Source organism: Bombina bombina, chromosome 12 (genome assembly GCF_027579735.1).
Source record: "Bombina bombina isolate aBomBom1 chromosome 12, aBomBom1.pri, whole genome shotgun sequence".
In the NCBI taxonomy this organism is placed as follows: domain Eukaryota; kingdom Metazoa; phylum Chordata; class Amphibia; order Anura; family Bombinatoridae; genus Bombina; species Bombina bombina.
The window spans coordinates 26498606-26524808 of record NC_069510.1 but is presented as its reverse complement, the minus strand read 5'-3'; the positions used below and the strand labels follow the sequence as shown (position 1 = coordinate 26524808).

Genomic DNA, 26203 nt, shown 5'->3' with positions numbered 1-26203 from the left:
CTAATGAGATCTGCAGGCCACGTAAGAAAACAAAAATTGCAACTGCAACATCTAAAAATGGCATTTAGCAGTCACGCTTGTACAATCTTACTTTTTATTTTATACACATTTTTGTGATTGTAAGTTACAGTCATTTCAGCTTCTTAAACTGGATTTTTATTGGCAATCGCCAAACGGACATTAAACAGCTGGGTACAGCTACATTAGCACGGTCACTACTTTCCTATTGTTTCCCTCCTATAGCTGCAGATCTCTTAGAAGCTGTTCTCTTTTAACTCATTACAGAAGCCAGCTGGTAAAGCTCTGCATTTTATACTGGGAGCCGCCATCTTGTAGCGTATTGTTGCATCATGTGACGGAAGCTGTGCACTTTCACAGATCAGTGATGTAACTGACTTTTTGCCAGCTGTACCTTGCAGTTCAGTTTAGCTCACATAATAGAGGGCAGAAGTGTTACATTTATGCAGTTTTGTGTACAGTTTAAAAGATACATAACAAATATATAAGCTCCAAGATGGCGCCCCACGGTGAAAATGCAGAGCTTCAATAACTGATACTTGTAAGGAATTAGTAACCTGCTACTGTAGTTATACTCAGCAGTTAAATTTCCCTTTAACCGTTTGCCTTTCGGTCTTGTTTATTAGCAACCAAGATTATTTTCACAGGTTTTTTCAGAAAATAAAAGTCACAAAAATTGTGTTTTGAAGATCTAAAAACCATGTGTTGCCACCTTCCTACAGTAATAGTTATTCAACAAAGACAAACTTCCTTCTGCACAATGAGGTTCCAAACTTTTGGTGATATTTTTAACCTTGTAACTTTGCACGCACTTTCTTCTTATCAAAATAAATTTCCTGCACTTTTCTTCTTGATTTTAGATGAAAATGTCAGCAAATCAATAACGGTTTTCTCAATAATTGGGGGGGGGGAGTTTAATTATTAATATTTTATATTTGTTAATACTTTATATTAATAAATACAAATAATATTTATATTAAAGGGATATGATACCAATTGTGTTTTTCTTTCATGATTCAGAAAGAGCATGCAATTTTAAGCAACTTTTTCATTTCATCTATTCTCATTTTTTTCTTCGTTCTCTTGGAATCTTTATTTTATTTTAAAAAGCAGGAATAAAAGCTTAGGAGTCGGCCCATTTTTGGTTCAGAACCCCCTGGGTAGCGCTTGCTAATTGGTTGCTACATTTAGTTCAGCACCCTGGGTAACGCTACATTTAGCAACCAATCAGCAAGCGCTACCCAGGGTGATGAACCAAAAATGGGCCGGCCTCTAAGCTTAGATTCCTTCTTTTAAATAAAGATACCAAGAGAACAAAGTAAATTGATAATAGGAGTAAATTTGAAAGTTGCTGAAAATGACATGCTCTATCTGAATCAGAAAAAAAGAATTGTGTTTCATATCTCTTTAATAAATAAGTTTTTTTTTTTAAAAAATGAATTGAGCAAACATGTTCAGTATATCAATTATGCCCTTATACAAATATTCTTCAGATTCTTTAGCACTTATCAGATACCACTCTACCCAATTGCAACACACATGAACTCTGTTAATACCGCAAACCCATTTCAGTTTTGTTTCATCGACAGCCGTTATCTACCATTAACAGTGCCGTTGTGAGGAAATCGAGATCAAATATCACGACAATTATCATCCTCAGCTATGTTTAACGCAGAAAGATTGTGATCGTTTTAATAAAATAAAAAACTAATGTCAGACAAGAATATCAGAAAAATTGGAATTGACCCTAAAATTTCACAATATAAATAAATTGGAGGGTTTTTTTTTGTTTTGTTTTTTAAACTATATGTGCTACAAAAAAAATTACAAATGTTTCATTTTAAATTTCTGGACCCTTTAAATGCTGTTATTTTATGTGCATACTATATTTTTGTTAGTACAGCGTCCCTTTTTGTTGTATCTATGTAGCTAAATCGAAATAGACGAAAATAGTTTAGTTTTATGTGTTAGAGGAGAGGAATTCTAAAATTCTGTCTTCTTAGCATCCTTCAAGGACCTGTACACAAAATAATAATTCGTATACATAGCTTTAAAAGGACAAGCTTCTACACGTCTGATAAGACAACACTGGTTAATTTAGTACAGGAATGTGCATTTTTTAACAAAACAAAAACCATATACATTTTGACATGTCCTCTTTTAGATAAAATAAAAAAATGGCAACAATATTTTGAACAACCCAAATCTAGAGTGAATATATTCATAGATTCTTAGATTATTTATAGTCTGTTTAAATGAATCATCATTAAGTTAGATTACAACTTTGTATTCATATCTTAGATGTATAATTGGCATGCTAAAAATAATTGATTCACTTGTTTCGGTGGTGATATCAGATGTACTGGATGTTATTTTGTTCTGAAGCAATAGATTAATACAAAAGCATATCAGTAATTAGACTTATCAAGTCTTATGTTTAAGACATTATAGATGATTTATTACTAACTGGTCCTACAGAGAACATCTAGTTATCAACATATCACAGCCTCAAACTATTGGATTAAATAAATTGAAGAAGTATTTTGTCTAGAATAATGAAGGCCTTTTGGAAAACTTTCTAATACGTATCAAGGTGGGACACATTTTCTAGCCTTCAATCAGTATCTATGTGTGTCCCACGTGCTTGGTTAGGACAGGATTTGAGGTGTTTTTATTTCCCTGATTTACTGTTCTTTTTCTAGTTGCCGAATACACTATAAGGATATGTACAATTTATTGCGTGTAATTGCCCCTCCACTGGGGCTGGGGAAACGCTGCCCGTCGAGGGTAGCATACAAGGTTTGCAGCCTAAGCAAGTTTGCATCCATGCCAAATGGGGCTCGGGGCAATGGGAAAGTCTGAGAACGACTAAGGGTGCTGTGCCTGCATGGGTATGTGAGGCCAGCATTACCCTCAACCACCTCATTATGCTTCCACCCCTGCCAATGAGGGTTACAGGTAGCTTCACCAGAGAGTTCCTCAGGATTTTTTAGGGGATTTTAAGCGGGTGATGGCCATAGAAGATGTGGGGTGTTATTATGGAAATTTAAGTATATCTTATGGTTTATCTTCGGTGAGGCTACCTTCCCCTTCCAAAGCATGGTGAATGTTGTTTATTCCATTTAATGCCATAGAGATGTAGAAAGCACCTTGAGAAATGTGGCATTGAAAGGTTTAAACGGGTGCCCCTTCTGGCAAGGACAAGAGACCATAAAATATCATAGGTGCTCTTCTGTGCCAGATTCCAAGGGTCACCCACTCTGCTCAAGAATCAACTCTGCTGAGCTTCTGTATCATGAGATGTTTGTACAGAAGACATGCAGCAACCATATCCTTCCTTTCCTTCTACCTTCACTTAGAAAAAACATACCTGTGGTTCGGTTACAGGACTGTCCAGTTTCAAGCTAATCAGATATGTTTTTTTTTTGTCTGTTTCCCTCCCATACCTCCATCCCATGCTTGGCTTCCATCTCTTGTTTCACTTTACATTGCTCCCCTGTAATGTCCCCATCTCATTTTTCCCCCACTTGTTCATGCTTCTCTTTTTTTCCTTGCCTAAATTTGTTCCTCTAAACCTTACATTTATCATTTTTTTTCTTTCTCTATGTGTCTTTTTTATGTTGTTTTCCTCTTTTTGTGGCCACGTTCTCTTGTTCCTCTACTATGGACCCATCATTCTCTTGTGCGTACATCTTGCTTTATCTCCTGTGACTTTTAATTTGCTACATCTGTTGTTCCTCGATACATCATTGGTTTTTTTTTTATTTCTTCTCCTTCATCTTGATGTTCTATTTGGGTCCAAATCCATGTTTTTCACTTGACAATTTGTCCATATTTTACCATGGCAATTTGTCACCTGCTATATCTGTCTGCCATTGACTGTCTGTCCTCCCTCTCCATGCGTCCTTTTGTCTTTGCTCCTGCACCATGTGCCCCACCTTTCCGTTGCTGCAGTGGGCGCATTGGTTACACTGACATGTACGAGATGCTTCGACACATGCCCCCTCCCCTTGGCCTGGGAAAGAAATGCCCCGCACGCGTGGCATATAAGGTAGATCAACTGTGTACACCCTGCACCAGTAACTCTGCCTCACTGGTTTCCAGCCTTATCCTGTCTCTGTACTGTGCCCGTACCGTGCTGTGTATTTCTCCCTGTGATTTCTGCTCTCCTCTCCCTTTTTTTTCTTCCTGCTTTACCCACTGTTACTCCAATAACACAGTAGGTGCCCAGTCCTGCAGAACTTGCGCTTTGTAAGATCTGCAAAGCATCTCTCAATCTCCCCATTACCTTAAGAAGCCTGTGGGTAACACCCTATCATGATTGGCGAGATCTGTAGGCCTTTGTGTCAGCCTATGCTCAGGATCTCAATGCTTTTATAAGGGTTAATGGGGGCGCACATAGTCTTTGCCCCAGTCTCATTAGCTGTCACAAGCTGCCTCTGTCATTTATCCTTTCAGGCTTTTACACACGCAGATAAATCTCCAACAACTTGTGGCTCTGGTTTGCACGTTGCTTGTCGCATGTTCTGTTGCATGACAATCAGTGCATGGTCTATGTTTACTGCATAAATATGTGCTCACGTTTCTATATCTCTTACCCCTAGTTATTTCTTTCTGTCAATCAGTCTAAATGTTACAGTTCTTTCTTGTTCAACTCTTCTGTTTATATATTTAGATTTCGCTTTATATATTGAAATTTATTTGCTCCCTTTTTTTTTACACCAATTTCCTTTTTTTTCTTCTTTTTTTATCTCTGTATTTTAGTTAATGTCCCTTCCAGTGTCTCTGTCATATTTCTTCCCTGTTTATCTTTTTATTCTTTCTCTCTCTCTCTCTTTCCCTCTTTCTCTCTCTCTTTCCCTCTTTCTCTCTCTCTCTTTCCCCCACTCTCTCTCTCTCTTCCTCTTTCTCTCTCTCTCTCTCTATCCCTCTCTCTCTCTATCCCTCTCTCTCTCTCTCTCTCTCTCTCTCTGTCTCTCTCTCTCTTGCTCTCTCTATCTCTCTGTCCCTCTATCTCTCTCTCTCGCTCTTTATTTCTCTCTATATATATATTTTTTTCTCTCTCCCTTTATCTCTCTATCTCTCTCTATCTCTCTCTATCTCTTTCTCTCTCATCATCTCTCTTTCTCTCTCTTTCTCCCCCCTCTCTCTCTCTCTCTCTCTCTCTCTCCCCCCCCCCCCTCTCTCTCTCTCTCTCTCTCTCTCCCTTCCTCCCTCTCTTTCTTTCTCTCTTTCTCTCTCTCTTTTCTCTCTCTTTCTCTCTTTCTCTCTTTCTCTCTCTCTCTCTCTCTCTCTCTCTTTCTCTCTTTTCTCTCTCTCTCCCCCCTCTCTCTCTCTCCCCCTTCCTCCCTCTCTTTCTTTCTTTCTCTCTCTCTTTTCTCTCTCTCTCTCTCTCTTTTCTCTCTCTCTCTCTTTCTCTCTCTCTCTCTCTCTCTCTCTCTCTCTCTTTCTTTCTTTCTCTCCCTCTCTTTCTCTCTCTCTCTCTCTCTCTCTCTCTATCCTTCCCTCTTTCTTTCTTTCTTTCTTTCTTTCTTTCTCTCTCTCCCTCTCTTTCTCTCTCTCTCTATCCTTCCCTCTTTCTTTCTCTCTCTCCCTGTTACTTTGTAATATATTTCTTATGCTCTCCCTCACTCATCTTCCTTTCTCTCCCTCTTACTCCCCTCTCTTTCTTTCCCTCTTGTCCGGTCTTTCTCTCATCTCTCGCTCTGTCTTTTTTTCTGTCTATCTCTCTCCCTTACCCTCTTGTACCTCTCTCAAGTCTTCTACACTGTTCTTTCCATCTCTTTAATTCTCTCTCTTAGTGTTTCTCTCTATCCCTTCTTTTATTTTTTTTATTTTTATTTTTGTTATATACCGCTCTTTTATTCTGAGTTTATTTTTTTGAGAATTAAGTTATATATATTCCAAGTATTATCTCCAAATAAATTAAGAAAAGTTAACTACAGTTTAGCTCCTTCACTGTAGATTTCTCAAAACATTGAAGGGGTTAGACAGACTATCAACATCTAAAACAAAAATATTATTGTTCAGTTACTTGGAATTGGAAACAAAGTATCAAGACGGCAATGATTTAGCCCTCTCTCTGTCACCTGATCTTTTTCTTTGCCTATCCTATACACAAGAGTGCATGATAAACCTTTTTTGATGTATGGGATACTGAGTGACTCTCAACCATTTTGTTCAGCGAAAACCTTTACAAGTTACATTAAAACACAAATAAATACAAAAATAATGCTTATTTGCTAGACAAAGGGGGGATATTATATTTGGAGTAAGAGATATATTAACGCAAACAGAAAAAACAATTGCTCCATCCCATTTAACGTTCCCAGCTGCATCAACCATTTGGTAAATTTCCAACAAAATGTTATTGAAGCTAAAATCTATTTTTTTTTTACACCAAATCAGAAAAGGATCTAAACAAGTTGAATAAACTTTCATACAATATTGGCACCAAGATATTTATTTTTAATTATCCTACTTGAGACGCAGAGCATGAAAAAAAGAGTAAAATGATGTAGATTTGGTCATCCCATGCATGTTATTTTAATATATTTAACATGAATTACTGTCATATACTGTATTGTTACAGCTTCAGATAAGATCTATATTGAGTCTTGATGGGGATTTTCAAATTATAGTATTCTATAAATATTAATATTTTATATTGTGTTAGGAGGCCCAGTGAGTTAAAGCACACAGAAGCCATAGTTTTTTTTAAAAGTAATGCATAATACAAGTTTCTTTGTTACCAAAAAGCACTGTATATTGATATTTTCTCATATACGCACTATTGTAATTTAAAAAGTGTATGCCTTTCTGTAGGACATACCTAGGTAGGATGTGGGAGTGTGCATGAGTCCAGGGCATGCTGAAGACAGCACAAATGAGTAGCAGCATTCAACAAGGGCTGACCAAGCCCAACAATAAATATACATAAGAAACTTCCAGCTTCTATGTGTCAAACCTTACCTTTGTTACTTTTGCATAGTGTCCAAACAAGCAACGTTTCGGACCTAGAGAATGCCCTTAATCATGCTTATTTATGAATAAGAGCATGTTCTAGGATCAATACATTGCTTGTTTGGACCCTATCCAAAAGTAATAAAGGTCACGTTTGACACGTAGCAGCTGGAAGTTTCTTATGTACCATGGACAGTAAAGTAAAAAATTAACTTTTATGATTCAGGAAGAGCATAAACTTTTAAACACCTTTCCAATTTACTATTATTGTCTATCAAATTTAATTTGCTCTATCTGCATCCTTTATTTAAAGCATACGTAGGTACAGCAATGTACTACAGGGAGCTGTTTCTGAGCCTAACTAGGTTTACTTTTCAACAAAGGATTCCAAGAGAGCAAAGCAAATTAGATAATATAAGTGAATCAAAAAGTTGTTTAAAATAGCGCAAATTCCAAAGTTAAAATTTATTTAAAAAACAAAAAATTGATTTTCTCTGACTTATCAACTAAGACAAGGGGGTGTGTTCAATTCTGGTTTTGAAATTTCTGTGTATGAGCAAGAAATTAAAGGCTTTTACTGAATAAACAGAAGTACATTAATCTGATTCATGGCATCTGCAGCTAAGCCGACCAATAATAAGCTCCCAGTTTAGCTCAATGACTAGATTTGGCCACTAGAGGGCATGCATGATTTCTACATACAACTTTATAACTCTGCTGGTGCAGCTCATGATTGTTTTTTATGGGAAGTCCTGATTTATTCATAAGCTGTATTGCTTATGTATTGATAGTTACCTCATGAAGCACATTACTTGAGTTACAGCCCTCTTTAGAAGATAAAAAGGGACTAATATCACTAATTATGCAGATGAACTATCAATAATATTTGGGACCCTAAAATATAAAAATATAACTCACTGAGAAAAATTATTGCATTATACTAATTTAATCATCTATTAAAGGGATATAAAACCTTTAAAATGTATTTTGTGATTCAGACAGAGCATGTCAAATTAAAAAAAAAGGTTCAAATTTAATTCTGTTATCAAATTTACCTTGTTCCAACTTCCCATGATATTCTGTGTTGAAGAGATACCTAGGTAGGCATCTACAGGATCTAGTGATCTTATAAATGGATATCATTCTTGTAAAACTGCTGCCATATAGTGCTAAAGAACAACAATAGATACCAAGAGAACAAAGAAAAATTGATAACAAGTAAATTTGATAGTTGTTGAAAATCGCATGTTCTATCTGAATCATGAAAGAAACATTTTGGGTTTCTTATCCCTTTAAAAAATAGAAGTTTCTACATTTAGAACAATTTAAAAAAAATAATAATAATAAAAAATATCTATCTATATATATATATATATATATATATATATGTGTGTGTGTGTGTATGTATGTAGATAGATAGATAGATAGATAGATATACACAACAAAATAAAAAAAAATCCCTTTTAAACACCTTTTGCTTTGAAGTAAACATTGCACTTTGTACCACGCAAGAGCAAGAGATGTTTAATATCTACCCTTATATATGGAGTTGGGGTTGATGCTTTGTATATTTTTAAGCATACTGTGTTTGTGTGTGCTATGTTGTTAGCAACATCTTAAGAACAGGAAACCCCCCAAAAAATGTATTAGTGATTCAGACAGAGCATACAATTTCAAAACAGTTTTTATTTTACTTCTATTATCAAATTGACTTTGTTCTCATGATATTCTTTGTTGAAGAGACATCTAGATAGGTAGGGTTCATAATTCTGCAGCAGTACACAGCAGAAAGCACTGCTGCCACCTACTGTTCATGCAGATGTATAATTATAAAACTACTGCTCCAGTCACGTGCACATTTAACCCCCTGCTTTACAACAAAGGATAACAAGAGAACAAAGTCAACGTGCTAATAAAAGTAAATTGGAAAGTCTGTTAAAAATTACACTTTATCTAAATCATGACATTTTTGGAGGGTTTATGTTCCTATAAAATTATTCTTTTGCACTGCTTTCTGTTGCTTTTTTTTTACCATGTGCTTAAAGTCACACAATAGCCAAAGTAAACTTCATGGAAAGGAACTACCAAAGAGATAATAAAAGTGTATCTCTCTCTCTAAATATATTATATATTTACATCTGTGTGAATCATGAACGTTTGATTTTGTCCCTTAAAGGGACATGAAACCCCCAAATATTTTATTTTGTGATTCAGATAGAGAATACAATTTTAAACAACTTTCCAGTTTACTTCTATCATTTAATTTGCTTCCTTCTCTTGTTATCCTTTGCTGAAAGGTGTATCTAGGCAAGCTCACGAGCAGCAGAGAGCCTAGGTTCTAGTTGTTGATTCGTGGCTGCATATATATATCGATTGGGATTGGCTCACCAATGTGTTCAGTTAGAAACCATTAGTGCATTGCTGCTCCTTCAACAAATGATACCAAGATAATGAAACAAATTAGATAATAGAAGTAAATTAGAAAGTTGTTTAAATTGTATTCTATATCTGAATCATTAAAGAAAAAATTTGGGTTTCATGTCCCTTTAAGTCAAAAATGATTTCAGACTAACAACCTAAAGTGCTTCTGCCGATAAAAATGTAACTTTTCCCATGCAGATAAAAAAAAATTGAATATGAAAATGCACTTTTAAAAATGGGAAATTAAATTTGCACGTGGGAACGTTATCGTTAGCACTCAAGTGGTTAATTTAAAAAAAAAAAAGTTCAACTTAATATAAAACTGGAGGCAAATAAAAGTTTATTAAAGTCAATTAAATTAGGTGAACGCCGTGCAAAATTGGTTGAGAATCACTGCCCTACGCACTTGCGGAATATGAGCGATTTGGTGCATGTTTTAGGTAAGTAGAATCAGTAAGTCTCCTTATGACAGCTGTGGTTTTTCTGCAGCGCCTTGTACGGATGAATATGCCAATCTCAGACACAGATCTAACGGTTCATTTCACCTCTACACTTATGGCTTTAATTCGGACGGCTCTGGATATCAAATTGGCTGCAGGTTGGTTCATTTGAGGTCAAATGTCCCCGTGTCAAGCTGTAGTAAAAGACTTTAAACCCTTCAGTGTGGAATCGTTTCACATCCCTGTGCTAAATCTGTTTTTACTTATTTCACTAATTGTATTAAAGGGACATGAAACTCATTGTATTCTTATTTTTGGGATTTGGATAGAACATATAATTTTAAACAACTTTCCAATTGACTTCTATGATCAAATTTGCTTCATTTTCTTGGTATCCTTTGTTGAAGATGCAGCAATGCACTACTGGGAGCTACCTGACTGCATTGGGTGAGCCAATAACACGAGGCATATAAGTGCAGTCACCAATCAGCAGCTCCTGAGCCTACCTAGGTATCCTTTTTAACAACAAATACCAAGACATAATAGAAGTCAATTAAAAAGTTGTTTAAAATCACATGCTCTGTCTGAATCATGAAAGGAAAAAAAAAAGTTGGCTTTCATATCCCTTTAACACATTAATTTCAGTGAGGTCCCCACACAAATCATATTTTGGTTTTTTTGTTTGCTTTTCAGGAGACTAACCACTTTTATAAAAGCTTTGGAGACAGCCTATTTTTGCTTCAGAACACTGGATAGCACTTGCTGATTGGTGGCTACATTTAGCCATCAAATCAGCAAGTGCAACCCAGGTGCTGAACCTAAAATGGGCCGGCTCCAAAGCTATCATTCCTGCTTTTTCAAATAAATATATCAAGAGAACGAAGAAAAAACTATAATAGGAGTAAATTAAAAAGTTGCTTAAAATTGCATGCTGTATCTGAATCATGAAAGAAATGTGGGGTTAATTAAAGTTATTTTCTCAAAGTTGTTGGTCTACTTAAAAGCAAACAACAACAAAAAAATATGATTTGTGTGGGGACCTCACTGAAAGTGATGTGTTAAAGGGATATGAAAAACACATTTTTTTTTCTTTCATAATTCAGACAGAGCATGTGATTTTAAACAACTTTTTAATTGACTTCTATTATCTCTTTTGTTTTGTTCTCTTGGTATTTGTTGTTGAAAAGGATACCTAGGTAGACTCAGGAGTTGCTGATTGGTGGCTGCACTTATATGCCTCATGTTATTGGCTCATCCAATGCATTAAGCTAGCTCCCAGTAGTGCATTGCTGCATAAAATTACTGCTCTATCTAAATCGTGAAAAAGAAATTGGGTTTAGTGTCCCTTTACACACTTTTTATGGTTCCACATTTTTTCATTTGATCTAAACACAAACATTTTGGAAATGTATACCTGTTTTTCAATAAAAATGACTAATTGGAATATAGAACCTATAAATAAATGTATTATTTTGGTCAGCTTGGACTGGCTTCTGAAAATGTTTGGAGTTATGTAGATGACTATGATGTCTATTTAAGATGTAAATAAATAAGAAGGAACTAGGAAATGCTTCAAGGGCATCGTGTTAATCGTTTTTTCTGTATTAAACAGCTGTATAGCATCCAGATATGATAGATAATAGGTCTATGGTCTATGGAACAAGGAAATATTTGCTCAGACTTTACTTAAAGCACACTTTATTCTGTCTGAAGGTGGAATAAAGCAACATGAATGTGACTCTGAGCTACGGAAGGAAATAACCACAGTATGGCCCAACCTGTCCCAGAAGATTCTGGATTTACTGGTACCACCTCACAAACGTAAGAAACTATCTGTACTTACTATCTAATTTACAGGTCCATAAACGTCATTAAAGGGACATAATACTCATATGCTAAATCACTTGCAAGTGATGCAGTATAACTGTAAAAAGCTGATAAGAAAATATCACATGAGCATCGCTATGTAAAAAAAGAAGATATTTTACCTTAAAATGTATCCAGCTCGCAAAAGTAAGTGCTCTGTGAACAGTAATCTTGAGTTACTGTCCAGATATAAGTTGACAAAAAAATAGCCCATCAGCATTGCTGAGGTCATGCTTTGAATTAGTAAGATTTCATAATAAACTTCCTTAAACTGTGGAGAGAAATAACATGACTGTGTCTGCACATGCCAGATGCACGCTTCCTTGCAAGTCCTGGGACTAGCATCCTGATTGGCTGCTTAAAGTATCTTTACAATGGGATGTGGCTACTGAGGAAATATTGAGGTTAAATATCTTTCTTTTTTACATATTCAGGTGATATTTTCTAGTCAGCTTTTTACAGCTATGCTGCATCACTTTCAAGCGCTTCAACATTTGGTTATCATGTCTCTTTAATTAATCAGTGATCTTATCGACAAATCATTGTTCAGTTTTCCTTTTTATACCATGTTCTGCGTAATGCGGACCTTTTTATTTTGCCCTTGTGATTTCTTGCCAGTGTCATTCGTCCTTTTTTTATTTTAATTTCTCTTTGCCACTTGCCTCAGCTGATGAAATGACGGTCGGAAAAGTATACGCTGCGCTTATGATCTTTGACTTCTACAAACAGAACAAAAACAACCGCGATCAGTCTCACCAGCCACACGGAGTTCTGTCTCAGGTATCAAATCATAGGACATACAGTACATGGTTTTGAAATTTTGCATAAAAATTTTAAAATAATTTCCCATTGAGCAGACAACTAATATTTATTCATTTACATAAAGATTACAAATCTATGAAGTTTTCATGTATCAGAGGAACGTAAACAAGAAATCTGTACATTTCTACACAATAAATACAAATGTCAGCAATTCTAGCAAAGTATGAGTTTAATGTTAAAGGGACAATCTACACCAGAATTTGTATTGTTTAAAAAGATAGATAATCCCTTTATTACCCATTCCCCAGTTTTGCATAACCAACACAGTTATATTAATACACTTTGTACCTCTGTGATTACCTTGTATCTAAGCCTCTGCCCCCTTATTTCAGTTCTTTTGACAGACTTTCATTTTAGCCAATCAGTGCTGACTCCTAAGTAACTCTACAGGAGTGAGCACAATGTATGTCTATATGGCACACATGAACTAACGCCCTCTAGTTGTGAAAAAAATCAAAATGCATTCAGATAAGATGCTGCCTTCAAGGGCTAAGAAATTAGCATATGAGCCTACCTAGGTTTAGCTTTCAACTAAGAATATCAAGAGAACAAAGCAAAATTGATGATAAAAGTAAATTGGAAAGTTGTTTAAAATCACAATTTTATGACTATCGACCAAACCACTATTGTTTTTTACCGTTGGTCCTGAGGGGCATTTGCTGGAGTTTAACACACAGTAGTGTAGGGTTGATAGTGTTAAAATCCCATGCTATAACAAATTAGAGCGTGTAATTTTTCAGTTATTATGACACTTTAAATCTAAATGAATACAGAAGTATCAGCTGTGTGCGTTCTAATAATGTTCATTGACTGATAGGCACAGATGTTCATTCTACTATCAACCAATAAGCATGAAAAGGAAATTGCTATCAACCAATGAAGTACTTTACTGATACTGCTGTATTAGGTGCAATTTAAATCAGGCAAAAAAAATCAGCATATTTAATTCCGCACTTTCTTATGAATGAAATTATTATTTTGAGTATAATGTGCCCTGATTATTCGTCTTTGCTGACCAGGTGCAGTAGTACAGTATACATAATTTTTGTGATTCTATTAATTTTAGAGGTCGGGGGATTTACATTTTTTTTTTATTTCAGAACAATAAAGTTTTTTGGAGAGAGAAAACAAAAGCACAAAAACATAATTTATGTAAGACCTTACCTGATAAATTAATTTCTTTCATATTGGCAAGAGTCCATGAGCTAGTGACATATGGGACATATAATCCTACGAGGAGGGGCAAAGTTTCCCAAACCTCAAAATGCCTATAAATACACCCCTCACCACACCCATAATTCAGTTCAACAAATAGCCAAGTAGTGGGGTGATAGAAAAAGGAGTAAAAAGCATCAAAAAAGGAACTGGTAATATAATTGTGCTTTATACAAAAAAACATAACCACCATAAAAAGGGTGGGTCTAATGGACTCTTGCCAATATGAAATAAATTAATTTATCAGGTACGTTCTTACATAAATTATGTTTTCTTTCATGTAATTGTCAAGAGTCCATGAGCTAGTGACGTGTGGGATAGATGTGGTACTCCACAGAAGAGTTACTAGAGAGGGAGGGATAAAAATAAAAACAACCATTTTCCGCTTAAAACATTAAATTCACATCCAAAAAAATAAGTTTTTCTCATAACTAAAAAGAAAAAACTTAAAACATAAGCAGAGGTATCAAACTGAAACAGCTGCCTGAAGAACTCTTCTACCAAAAAACTGCTTCCGAAGAGGCAAATACATCAAAACACTAGAATTTAGTAAATGTATGCAAAGTAGACCAAGTTGCTGCTTTGCAAATCTGATCAACTGAAGCTTTATTCCTAAAAGCCCACAAAGTGGAAACTGATCTAGTAGAATGAGCTGTGATTCTATGAGGCAGGGCCTGACCCGGCTCCAAATAAGCCTGATGAATCAAAAGCTTTAACCAAGATGCCAAGGAAATGGCAGAAGCTTTCTGACCTTTCCTAGGACCAGAAAAGACAACAAATAGACTAGAAGTCTTCCTGAAATCTTTAGTAACTTCAACATAATATTTCAAAGCTCTTACAACATCCAGAGAATGTAAGGATCTCTCCAAAGAATTCTTAGGATTAGAACACAAAGAGGGAACAACAATTTCCCTATTAATGTTGTTAGAATTCACAACTTTAGGTAAACATTTAAATGAAGTCCGCAAAACTGCCTTATCCTGATGGAAAATCAGAAAAGGAGACTCACAAGAAAGAGCAGATAATTCGGAAACTCTTCTAGCAGAAGAGATAGCCAAAAGGAACAACACTTTCCAAGAAAGTAGTTTAATATCCAAAGGATGCATAGGCTCAAAAGGAGGAGCCTAAAGCCTTCAAAACCAAATTAAGACTCAAAGGAGGAGAGATTGATTTAATGACAGGCTTGATATGAACCAAAGCCTGCACAAAACAGTGAATATCAGGAAGCTTAGCAATCTTTCTGTGAAATAAAACAGAAAGAGCAGAGATTTGTCCCTTCAAGCAACTTGCAGACAAACCTTTATCCAAACCATCCTGAAGAAACTGTAAAATTCTAGGAATTCTAAAAGAATGCCAGGATAATTTATGAGAACACCATGAAATATGTCTTCCAAACTCGATAATAAATCTTCCTAGAAACAGATTTACGAGCCTGTAACATAGTATCAATCACTGAGTCAGAGAAACCTCTATTACTAAGCACTAAGCGTTCAATTTCCATACCTTCAAATTTAATGATTTGAGATCCTGATGGAAAAATGGTCCTTGAGACAGAAGGTCTGGTCTTAAAGGAAGTGGCCAAGGTTGGCAACTGGACATCCGGACAAGATCCGCATACCAGAACCTGTGAGGCCATGCTGGTGCTACCAGAAACACAAATGATTGTTCCATGATGATCTTGGCGATCACTCTTGGAAGAAGAACCAGAGGCGGGAAGATATAAGGAGGTTGGTAAAACCAAGGAACTGCTAACGCATCCACCGACTCCGTCTGAGGATCCCTGGACCTGGCCAAGTACTTGGGAAGTTTCTTGTTTAGATGGGAAGCCATCAGATCTATTTCTGGAAGACCCCACATCTGAACAATCTGAAAAAACACATCTGGATGGAGAGACCACTCCCCCGGATGTAAAGTCTGATGGCTGAGATAATCTGCTTCCCAATTGTCTACACCTGGGATATGTACTGCAGAAATTAGACAAGAGCTGGATTCTGCCCAAGAATGTATCCGAGATACTTCTTTCATATCTGTGAGTCCCACCCTGTTGATTGACATATGCCACAGTTGTGATATTGTCTGTCTGAAAACAAATGAACGGTTCTCTCTTCAACAGAGGCCAAACCTGAAAAGCCCTGAAAATAGCACAGAGTTCTAAAATATTGATTGGTAACCTCGCCTCTTGAGATTTCCAAACCCCTTGTGCTGTCAGAGATCCCCAGACAGCTCCCCAACCTGAAAGACTTGCATCTGTTGTGATTACAGTCTAGGTTGGACGAACAAAAGAGGCCCCTTGAACTATACGATGGTGATCTAACCACCAAGTTAGAGAGAGTCGAACATTGGGATCTAAGGATATTAATTGTGATATCCTTGTATAATCCCTGCACCATTGGTTCAGCATACAAAGCTGAAGAGGTCTCATATGAAAACGAGCAAATGGGATCGCGTCCGATGTTGCAGTCCTGAGACCTAAAACTTCCATGCACATAGCCACTGAAGAGAATGATTGAGACTGAAGGTTTCAACAGGCTAAAACCAATTTTATTTGTCTCTTGTCAGTTAGAGACAGAGTTATGGACACTGAATCTATCTGGAAACCTAAAAAGGTGACCCTTGTCTGAGGAATTAAGGAACTATTTGGTAAATTGATCCTCCAACCATGTCTTTGAAGAAACAACACTAGTTGATTTGTGTGAGATTCGGCAGAATGTAAAGACTGAGCTAGTACCAAGATATCGAAACACCGCAATACCCTGTTCTCTGATTACAGAGAGTAGGGCACCGAGAACCTTTGAAAAGATTCTTGGAGCTGTCACAAGGCCAAATGGAAGAGCGACTAATTGGTAATGCTTGTCTAGAAAAGAGAATCTCAGAAACCAATAGTGGTCTGGATGAATCAGAATATGAAGATATGCATCCTGTAAGTCTATCGTGGACATATAATGACCTTGCTGAACAAAAGGCAGAATAGTCCTTATAGTCACCATTTTGAAAGTTGGCACTCTTACAAAACGATTCAAAATTTTCAGATCCAGAACTGGCCTGAATGAATTTTCTTTTTTTGGGACAATGAAAAGATTTGAATAAAACCCCAGAGCCTGTTCCTGAAAAGGAACTGGTATGATTACCCCTGAAAGCTCTAGATCTGAAACACACTTCAGAAAAGCCTGAGCCTTCATTGGATTTGCTGGAACGTGTGAGAGAAAAAATCTTCTCACAGGAGGTCTTACTCTGAAACCTATTCGATACCCTTGAGAGACAATACTCTGAATCCATTGACCTTGGACAGAATCTGCCCAAATGTTTTGGATACATTTTAATCTGCCCCCACCAGCTGGACTGGAATGAGGGCCGCACCTTCAAGCGGACTTGGGGGCTGGCTTTAATTTCTTAAAAGTTTTGGATTTATTCCAACTTGAAGAAGGTTTTCAATTGGAACCAGATTCTTTGGGGAAGGATTGGCTTTCTGTTCCTTATTCTGTCGAAAAGAACGAAAACGATTAGAAGCTTTAGATTTACCCTTAGATCTTTTATCCTGAGTTAAAAAAAGCCCTTCCCCCCAGTGACAGTTGAAATAATTGAATCCAATTGAGAACCAAATAAATTGTTACCTTGGAAAGAAAGAGATAGATACCATGTCAGCATTCCAATATTTCAGCCACAAAGCTCTTCTAGCTAAAATACCTAAAGACATAGATTTAACATCAATATTGATGATATAAAAAATAGCATCACAGATAAAATGATTAGCATGTTGAAGCAAGCGAACAATGCTAGACAAATCAGGATCTGTTTCCTGTTGCGCTAAGTTTTCCAACCAAAAAGTTGATGCAGCTGCAACATCAGCCATGGATATAGCAGGCCTAAGAATGTAGCCAGAAAATAAATAAGCTTTCCTTAGGTAAGATTCAAGTTTCCTATCTAAAGGGTCCTTAAAAGAAGTACTATCTTCCATAGGAATAGTAGTACGTTTGCAAGAGTAGAAATAGCCCCATCAACTTTGGGGATTTTTTCCCAAAACTCCAATCTAACTGCTGGCAAAGGATACAACTTTTTAAACTTAGAAGAAGGAATACAAGAAGTACCAGGCATATTCCATTCCTTTGAAATCATATCAGAAATAGCATCAGGAACTGGAAAAACCTCTGGAGTAACCACAAGAGGTTTATTAACAGAATTTAAATGTTTACTGGTGTTAGTATCAAGAGGACTAGTTTCCTCAATATCCAAAGTAATCAACACCTCTTTTAACAAGGAACGAATATACTCCATCTTAAAGTAGATTTGTCAGTGTCTATATCTGAGGTAGGATCTTCTGAACCAGATAGATCCTCATCAGAGGAAGATAATTCAGTATGTTGTCGGTCATTTGAAATTTCATCAACTTTATGAGAAGTTTTAAAAGACCTTTTACGTTTATTAGAAGGCGGAATAGCAGACAAAGCCTTCTGAATCGCATCAGCAATACAATCTTTTATATTCACAGGGATATCAAGTACATTAGATGTTGAAGGTGTTATGTTCTCTGTGTAGTCAGGATTAGAACATTCAGTTGTGTGCTGTTACCTTGTGTCTGATGACTTTTGCACATTTCATGAAGACTCTGCAGCAGGAACTTTAGCTACAACCACATGGCTTTTTCTCTAGCAGGTTCCATCAGTAAAACTAACATGGCTTCTGATGATGTCACAGAGACCCAGACACACCCAGAGGGTGTGGTAAGCTGAGCTTAAAGCTGCAGCACTTCTAACATATAATTATGAGACAAGGTTAGTGCAAAGATACAGTAAAAGCTGCAGTAATCTTAACAGAAGGAACAACAGGCATTGTACTAGTACTGATGGATACATTCTCTGCATGTAAAAGCTTATCATGACAACTGTTACATACTACAGCTGGAGATTTAATCTCCGCTAACTTACAACAGATACACTTAGCTTTGGTAGAACTGTTATCAGGCAGCAGGGTTCCAACAGTGGTTTCTGAGACAGGATCAGATTGAGACATCTTGCAAATGTAAGAGAAAAAAACAACATATAAAGCAAAATTATCAATTTCCTTATATGGCAGTTTTAGGAATGGGAAAAAATGCAAACAGCATAGCCCTCTGAGCATAAAAAAGGCATATAGGAAGTGGGGTTTAAATAATTCAATTATTTGGCGCCAAGTATGACGCGCAACGCGAAATGACATTTTTCGCGCTAACAACATCTGGAAATGACACAACTCGTGTCATGGCAGACGCAACCTTGTGCAAGGAAACCTGACGTCAACTAAGACGCGGAAAATGATGAATTTGTATCAACGAACGTACCTTCGCCGCCAATAAAATTCTATACGACAGGTAAGAAAAAATAACTTCCTAAATATGTTTCCCAATTTTGAAACTGATAGTCTGCAAAAGGAAATATGCATAGACCTGACTTATGGCAAATATAAGTACAATACATATATTTAAAACGTTATATTAATACATAAAGTGCCAAACCATAGCTGAGAGTGTCTTAAATAATAAAACGTACTTACCGAAAGACACCCATCCACATATTTCAAATAGCCAAACCAGTAATAAAAAAGTATCAGTAGAGGTAATGGAATATGAGAGTATATCGTCGATCTGAAAAGGGAGGTAGGAGATGAATCTCTACGACCGATAACAGAGAACGTTTGAAAAGATTTCCCGTGAGAAAAACCATAGAATCAATATGTGATACTCTCTTCACTTCCCTCTGACAAACACTGTACTCTGAGAGGAATCGGGCTTCAAAATGCTGAGAAACGCATATCACAGAAGAAAATCAAGCACAAACTTACTTCACCACCTCCATAGGGAGGCAAAGTTTGTAAAACTGAATTGTGGGTGTGGTGAGGGGTGTATTTATAGGCATTTTGAGGTTTGGGAAACTTTGCCCCTCCTGGTAGGATTGTATATCCCATACGTCACTAGCTCATGGACTCTTGCCAATTACATGAAAGAAAATATATTATATAAATCTATATATTGATGCTTTTAATGATGTGTAGGACTGTAGTAGCAGTTTTATTTTGTAATTTATTATATACAGTGCTGAAGGCCCTTTCTTTTTTGGAGAAGAAATAATGTATCTTTCTTTTTTTATTTTATTTAAAGGGACAAAATATAATTTTCATGATTTAGATAGGGCATGTCATTTTCAACAACTTTCCAATTTGTTCTCTTGGTATTCTTAGTTTAAAGCTAAACCTAGGTAGTCTCATACGCTAATGTATAAGCCCTTTAAGGCCACCTCTTATCTCAGTGCATTTTTACAGTTTTACAGCTAGAGGGCGTTAGTTCATGTGTGTAATATAGCTAATGTTGTGCTCACTCCCGTGGGGTTATTTAGGACTTAGCATTGATTGGCTAAAATGCAATTCTGTCAAAAGAACTGAAATAAGGTTGCAGTCTGCAGAGGCTTAGATACAAGGTTATCACAGAGGTAAAAAGTATATTAATATAACTGTGTTGGTTTTGCAAAACTGGGGAATGCGTAATAAAGGGATTATCTATCTTTTTAAACAATAAACGTTCTGGAGTAGACTGTCCCTTTAATGATTTGTATTTGTTAATGTATTTATTTATTTGCATCTTACAGACGGGGACAGTCTCCCTTTTCCAGCCTCTTAAAGCAACTTTGGAGCACAGTCTTCCTGTACCTTTTGGCAATGCCAAGATGTTCATACGGCAGAAGAGCTCGGCTTCGCTAAACAATGGCAGCGTTGTGTAAGTAGCGCATCTCTATAAAAAGGATAAGCGGAAATAGCCGTTTAAACAAGTTTGTAGTTCACTTCCTATTTGTATGATTTTAACAAACAGTAAACTAATTTCTATTCTTCATCGCAGCTGAAAGTGAGAATTTTTTAAGTGCATTTCCATTTTTATTTTCTAAAAACCAAATATGCTAATAGAAGTGGGCCCTTGCAGTCGGTGGAGCCATTATTATTAGTCAAGAAGAAACAGATACTTGAGTATCACTTGTACATAAATATGCAATTCATGTTCCTTTAAAGGGACACTAAACCCATTTTTTTTCTTTAATGATTCAGATAGAGCAAGCAATTTTAAGCAACTTTCTAATTTACTCCTATTATCAATTTATCTTTGTTCTTTTGCTATCTTTATTTAAAAAGCAGAAATGTAAAGCTTAGAAGCCGGCCCATTTTTGGTTCAGAACCTGGGTTGCTCTTGCTTATTGGTTAGCCAAATGTAGCCATCAATAAGCAAGCGCTACCCAGGGTGCTGAACCTAAAATTTACCAGCTCTTAAGCTTTACATTCCTGCTTTTTAAATAAAGACAGCAAGAGAATAAAGAAAAATTGATAATAGGAGTAAATTAGAAAGTTGCTTAAAAATTGCATGCTCTATCTGAACCATGAACGAAAGAATTTGGGTTTTGTATCCCTTTAAGTATCAGTGGAAGCATCTTTGTTTATGCAAAACAAGGTAGAAGATTCCTTTATACATTTGATTTTTTTTTAATATGTATCTCAGACCTAATCAAGAGTCGGGTATTCGTGAGTCAAGTTCATGGGGAACGCAGCCTGCGCCAGATCCGTTTTCCACACCCAGAAGTACGGCTTTTCAGAGAGGGCACTCAGAAGAAATCCATGCTCAGCACTACATTAAACAGGCAAGCTTTCCAAAGTTTTTGTGTTGTTGTATCTAATACTGAATAAATATTCCATCATATACAGTATAATATATGAAATATATAGATTATAAATCATTTAGATGTTTTACTCCGTATTCTCGTTCCCCAAATCTTATAACATACAGACTTTTTTCCAGGCTGTAGAGATGAAAACTATTGGCCAGAATCTGTCCAATGGCGGAGAACATCCCACTGGCCTAGAGATCCAGGGACGGGCGGTATCCATGCCACGTCTGGCTGCTGAAACGCATGTGAGTCTGAGCATTGATACATTTGTTTCAAGCATCAGTTTTACTGTTGACATCACAAGTATGACATCAAAACAGAAGCTTGACTTTTGCTGTGTTATTCATCGCACAAATTGCATGAAGCTATTGTTGCATTTCACTCAGTAAAATGCCACTTTACCGGTGCAACCGAAGTGTAATCCACATAAAAAACCACAAGCATATTGCAGTTGTGATTAAATTATTATGAACTTAAGTCTGATTACATGTCAGTTTATCAAATATAAAAAATACATTAAAAAGTCTGTAACCTCCCTTATCCCTGCCCTACCCTATTGTACCCTCTCCTATCCCTGCCCTACCCTATTGTAACCTCCCTTATCCTTACCCTACCCTGTTGTACCCTCCCCTATCCCTGCCTTACCCTGTTGTACCCTCTCCTATCCTTGCCCAACACTTTTGTACCCTCCCCTATCTCTGCCCTACCCTGTTGTACCCTCCCCTATCCTTGCCCAACCCTGTTGTACCCTCCCCTATCCCTACCCTGTTGTACCCTCCCCTATCCCTGCCATACCCTATCCCTGCCCTACCCTATTGTACCCTCCCCTATATTTGCCCTCCCCTGTCCCTGCCCTACCCTACCCTATTGTACCCTCCCCTATCCCTGCCCTTCCCTGTCCCTGCCCTACCCTATTGTGCCCTCCCTTATTGTGCCCTCCCCTATTGTACCCTCCTCTATCCCTGTCCTCCCCTATTGTACCCTCTCCTATCCCTGCCCTACCCTATTGTGCCCTCTCCTATCCTTGCCCTACCCTATTGTGCCCTCTCCTATCCTTGCCCTACCCTATTGTACCCTCCCCTGTCCCTGCCCTCCCCTATTGTACCCTCCTCTATCCCTGTCCTCCCATATTGTACCCTCCTCTATCCCTGTCCTCCCATATTGTACCCTCCTCTATCCCTGTCCTCCCATATTGTACCCTCTCCTATCCCTGCCCTACCCTATTGTACCCTCCCCTATCCCTGCCCTACCCTATTGTACCCTCCCCTTTCCCTGCCCTACCTTATTGTACCCTCTCCTATCCCTGCCCTAATCTATTGTACCCTCTCCTATCCCTGTCCTACCCTATTGTACCCTCTCCTATCCCTGCCCTACCCTATTGTACCCTCTCCTATCCCTGCGCTACCCTATTGTACCCTCCCCTATCCCACCCTATTGTACCCTCCCCTATCCCAGTCCTACCCTCCCCTACCCTATTGTACCCTCCACTATCCCTGCCCTCCCCTATCCCTGCCCTACCCTATTGTACCCTCCCAAATCCCTGCCCTCCCCTATTGTACCCTCCCCTATCCCTGCCCTCCCCTATTGTACCCTCCCCTATCCCTGCCGTCCCCTATTGTACCCTCCCCTATCCCTGCCCTCCCCTATTGTATCCTCCCCTATCCTTGCACTCCCCTATTGTACGGTATACCCACAGATATTTAAATTATGGTAGTGATTAAAGCATGAAATTAAATTCCTCAATTTCATAAAAGTAAAACAACATAATTTATTGCACTGCACTTACCACCCAATAAGAGATTTCTGTGTTTAAGCACAGTATCATAACCAAAAATACCAAGATGTTGGATATCTAATTTGCACATCTTACCCAGAATCCTCTAGTGCATTGGCAACAGTGAATATACTTGCCTGGATGTGCTAATTGCCTATGCAATCAATGATGTTGTTTTTCTGCTTCTATACACGTTGGTGTGCACTGCATTTAAAAGAGAAAAAAAACAACATAAGGTTTACATAACATTTTAGAACTTTGGTGCTTAGGTCTGATAACAGAGGCAATATAAACTAGTGTATGTAATTAAGTACCGCTGCCTATAAATGTTATGTGTACAGGTCTGTATGGGGCAGCAGGAAGCTTCTTTACATATGGTCACAACTGTAGTATATGTGAATTAGCTTCAAGTCTAGTATAATATATATGTGATGTTATATGCGTAGTATATTAAAGGGACATTAAAGTCAGTATTTTTATTTATGCACAGGAAATTATTTACAGCATTACAAAAACTGCATGCAAAATACATTTTTCTTAACCATTTAAAACTGTATTCTTTAAAATAAAATATACATTGCTTTACAGGCCTTGGACACACCCCTTAAAAAAGCCTTTATTTATCTTACTTCCTTTGCTGTGGCCAATAAGAATCAGATATAAATGAGCTCCTGTACATATTAACCAAATAATGTGCAGCATGTAGGAGTCTCAAGATTCTTCATTCCACAGAATGTACTTAGCCTCTCAGGGGGAGGGGTGTGTGTGGAAACACTACAATCTTTAGAGAAAAATTACTCAAAAAAATAAGTTAAAATAAGTTGAACATGGGAATGTAATTTTGAGTTTAATGTCCCTTTACGGTTATGCTGTTCACAACTGTATTATAATAAACCTGTATGTTATATATGACGTATATTAAACTTATATTGTTCCCACTGCTCTATGATAAGTATCTAATGTCACAGCTGTACTATTATAAAGATACTGTGCATTTTACATTACATACTGACTTGTAATAATATAACACAATAATCTGACAAAATAGCAAGCTCAAGTAACAAAGTGCAATTAAATGCTGATGTAACAAACCTACCCAGTGATTGTAAAGTTTAACAAATTATTGTGCAGTATCTAAAAATACTCTTAAAAACAGGGGCACTTTAATTCATTAAACTTTACAAACACTCTTCTTCATTTAAATACTTACCATTTTGTTACGGTAAACTCAACGCTGATTCTCTGCCCGCATCTCCTTCTGTATTTTGCAGATTGATGACGAATCCGGCTTCCTCCAATCGTTTGCGTGCCTCATGAATTGGACCCCAATGGTGGCACGCAACGATTGGAGGATGCCGGATTTGTTATCGATCTGTAAAATACAGAAGGAGAAGCAAGCGGAGGATCGGCGGTATGTTTAGCGTAACTAAATGGTAAATATTTTTAAAAAGAAGCGTCATTGTAAAGTTTAATGACTTAAAGTGCCCGTGTTTTTAAGATTAGTTTTAGATACTGGGCTTTAATTCGTTAAACTTTGCAATAACTTTAAAGGGAAAGTAAAGTCAAAATAAAATTTTTGTGATTTAGATAGAGTTTGCCGTTTGAGTTAACTTTCCAGTTTATTTCTATTATCAAATGTGCTTTGTTCTTTTTGAGGTAGGGTCAAGAGCAGCAACGCTCAACAGGGCGCTTACTGCTGATTGGTTGCTGCACATTTATGCCTATTGTCATTGGCTTACTTGAAGTGCTCTGCTAGCTCCCATAGTGCATTGCAGCTCCTTCAACAAAAAATACCAAGAGAATGAAGAAAATTTAATAAAAGAAGTAAATTGGAAACTTATGTTTTATCTCAGTCATGATTCATTTTGACATTACTGTCCCTTTAATGTTGACACCACAGATGTACATAGCGGTAACAGCAATGTTACGCGTCTGCCCAATACTAATGCTGATGTAAAGTATGTGAGATATGTTTTTCTTACTAATGATATATATTTCCCCTTTCTTGTGTCATTCTCCTCTCTGTCCCAATACTTTCATTTTTCATCCCATTTTTCATCTGCCTCGTCTGTCTTTGCTTTGGTTTCAATATGTCTTTGTGTTTGCTACCGTCACTCTTGCTCTTCCTATACCCCCCTCCCCTATACTTTGTTGTCTTTTTTTTTTCCCCTTCGTTCCTGGTCCTTTCCTCCCATCCCACGCTGTCTGCTGATGGTCTCCTTGGTGACGTATGACCGCTTCACCTGTCTGTCTCTCATCAGTCGCGGAGCCGCGCTCCTTCCCCTGGGAACGGTTACCTACCCGTATGTAGCTTTGGTATTTTTACATAAAAGTGTGCGTCGCTTGCCAAGAGATCGATATCATATAAATTGATCCATTGGCTGAATGTTCCATTTAACAGATCTCACTGTCCATAAAGCCCTCATATGTCTGGTTACCTGACCTAGATGAGTTGCTGTGTACCAGCTACAAACAGAGAGAATTAATCATTTATTGTTCACAATTTTATTGATTACTATGTCCGTAAGTCTATAAAATGGCCAAGGAAGCTAATTTTCTTGTAATCAAAATGTCTCTGGTTTGGATTCCCCATAAAAAACAGACATCTAATAGTTTAATAACATTGTGAAAGCAAATAAGAATGACCCAGTTCAGTTGGGGAATTGTAAATTATTCATATCAAGAAAATGGTGTTATTTATTGCTCTGTGCAAACAACGGTTATGTTAACTCTTTGGCTGTAGAATAGATTGTAATAAATAGAAATATTTTGTGACGCACATTAGCATCCAAGAGGTTAATTATTGTTATTTCTAAATGAGCAATATTTACTAAATATATATTTATAAAGACAAGGGTTGCCTGAGGACAGTTACATTATATTAGGAAATAAATCCATAGCTGTGGACTCTATTGGGGCTCTACAAATTAATGATTGAGTAGTTGCACTTCCTGTTGTAAATTATATCTTGCCCACAGTTATTTATTTTAGGTGCTTATATACTACCT

General features: G+C 37.1%; 1 protein-coding gene across 1 annotated transcript in view; it reads left to right on the top strand.

Moving 5' to 3' along the window:
• The window catches only part of CACNA1B (calcium voltage-gated channel subunit alpha1 B), a 575803-nt gene that overhangs the window by 517680 nt on the left and 31920 nt on the right, over window positions 1–26203 (top strand). The window contains exons 40-47 of the mRNA XM_053695819.1: window positions 2721–2817; window positions 9892–10000; window positions 11556–11663; window positions 12376–12488; window positions 20360–20487; window positions 21256–21371; window positions 21542–21666; window positions 25457–25498. Of these exons, the coding sequence (XP_053551794.1) occupies window positions 2721–2817; window positions 9892–10000; window positions 11556–11663; window positions 12376–12488; window positions 20360–20487; window positions 21256–21371; window positions 21542–21666; window positions 25457–25498 (838 nt within the window). The remainder of the gene's footprint in view (window positions 1–2720; window positions 2818–9891; window positions 10001–11555; window positions 11664–12375; window positions 12489–20359; window positions 20488–21255; window positions 21372–21541; window positions 21667–25456; window positions 25499–26203) is intronic.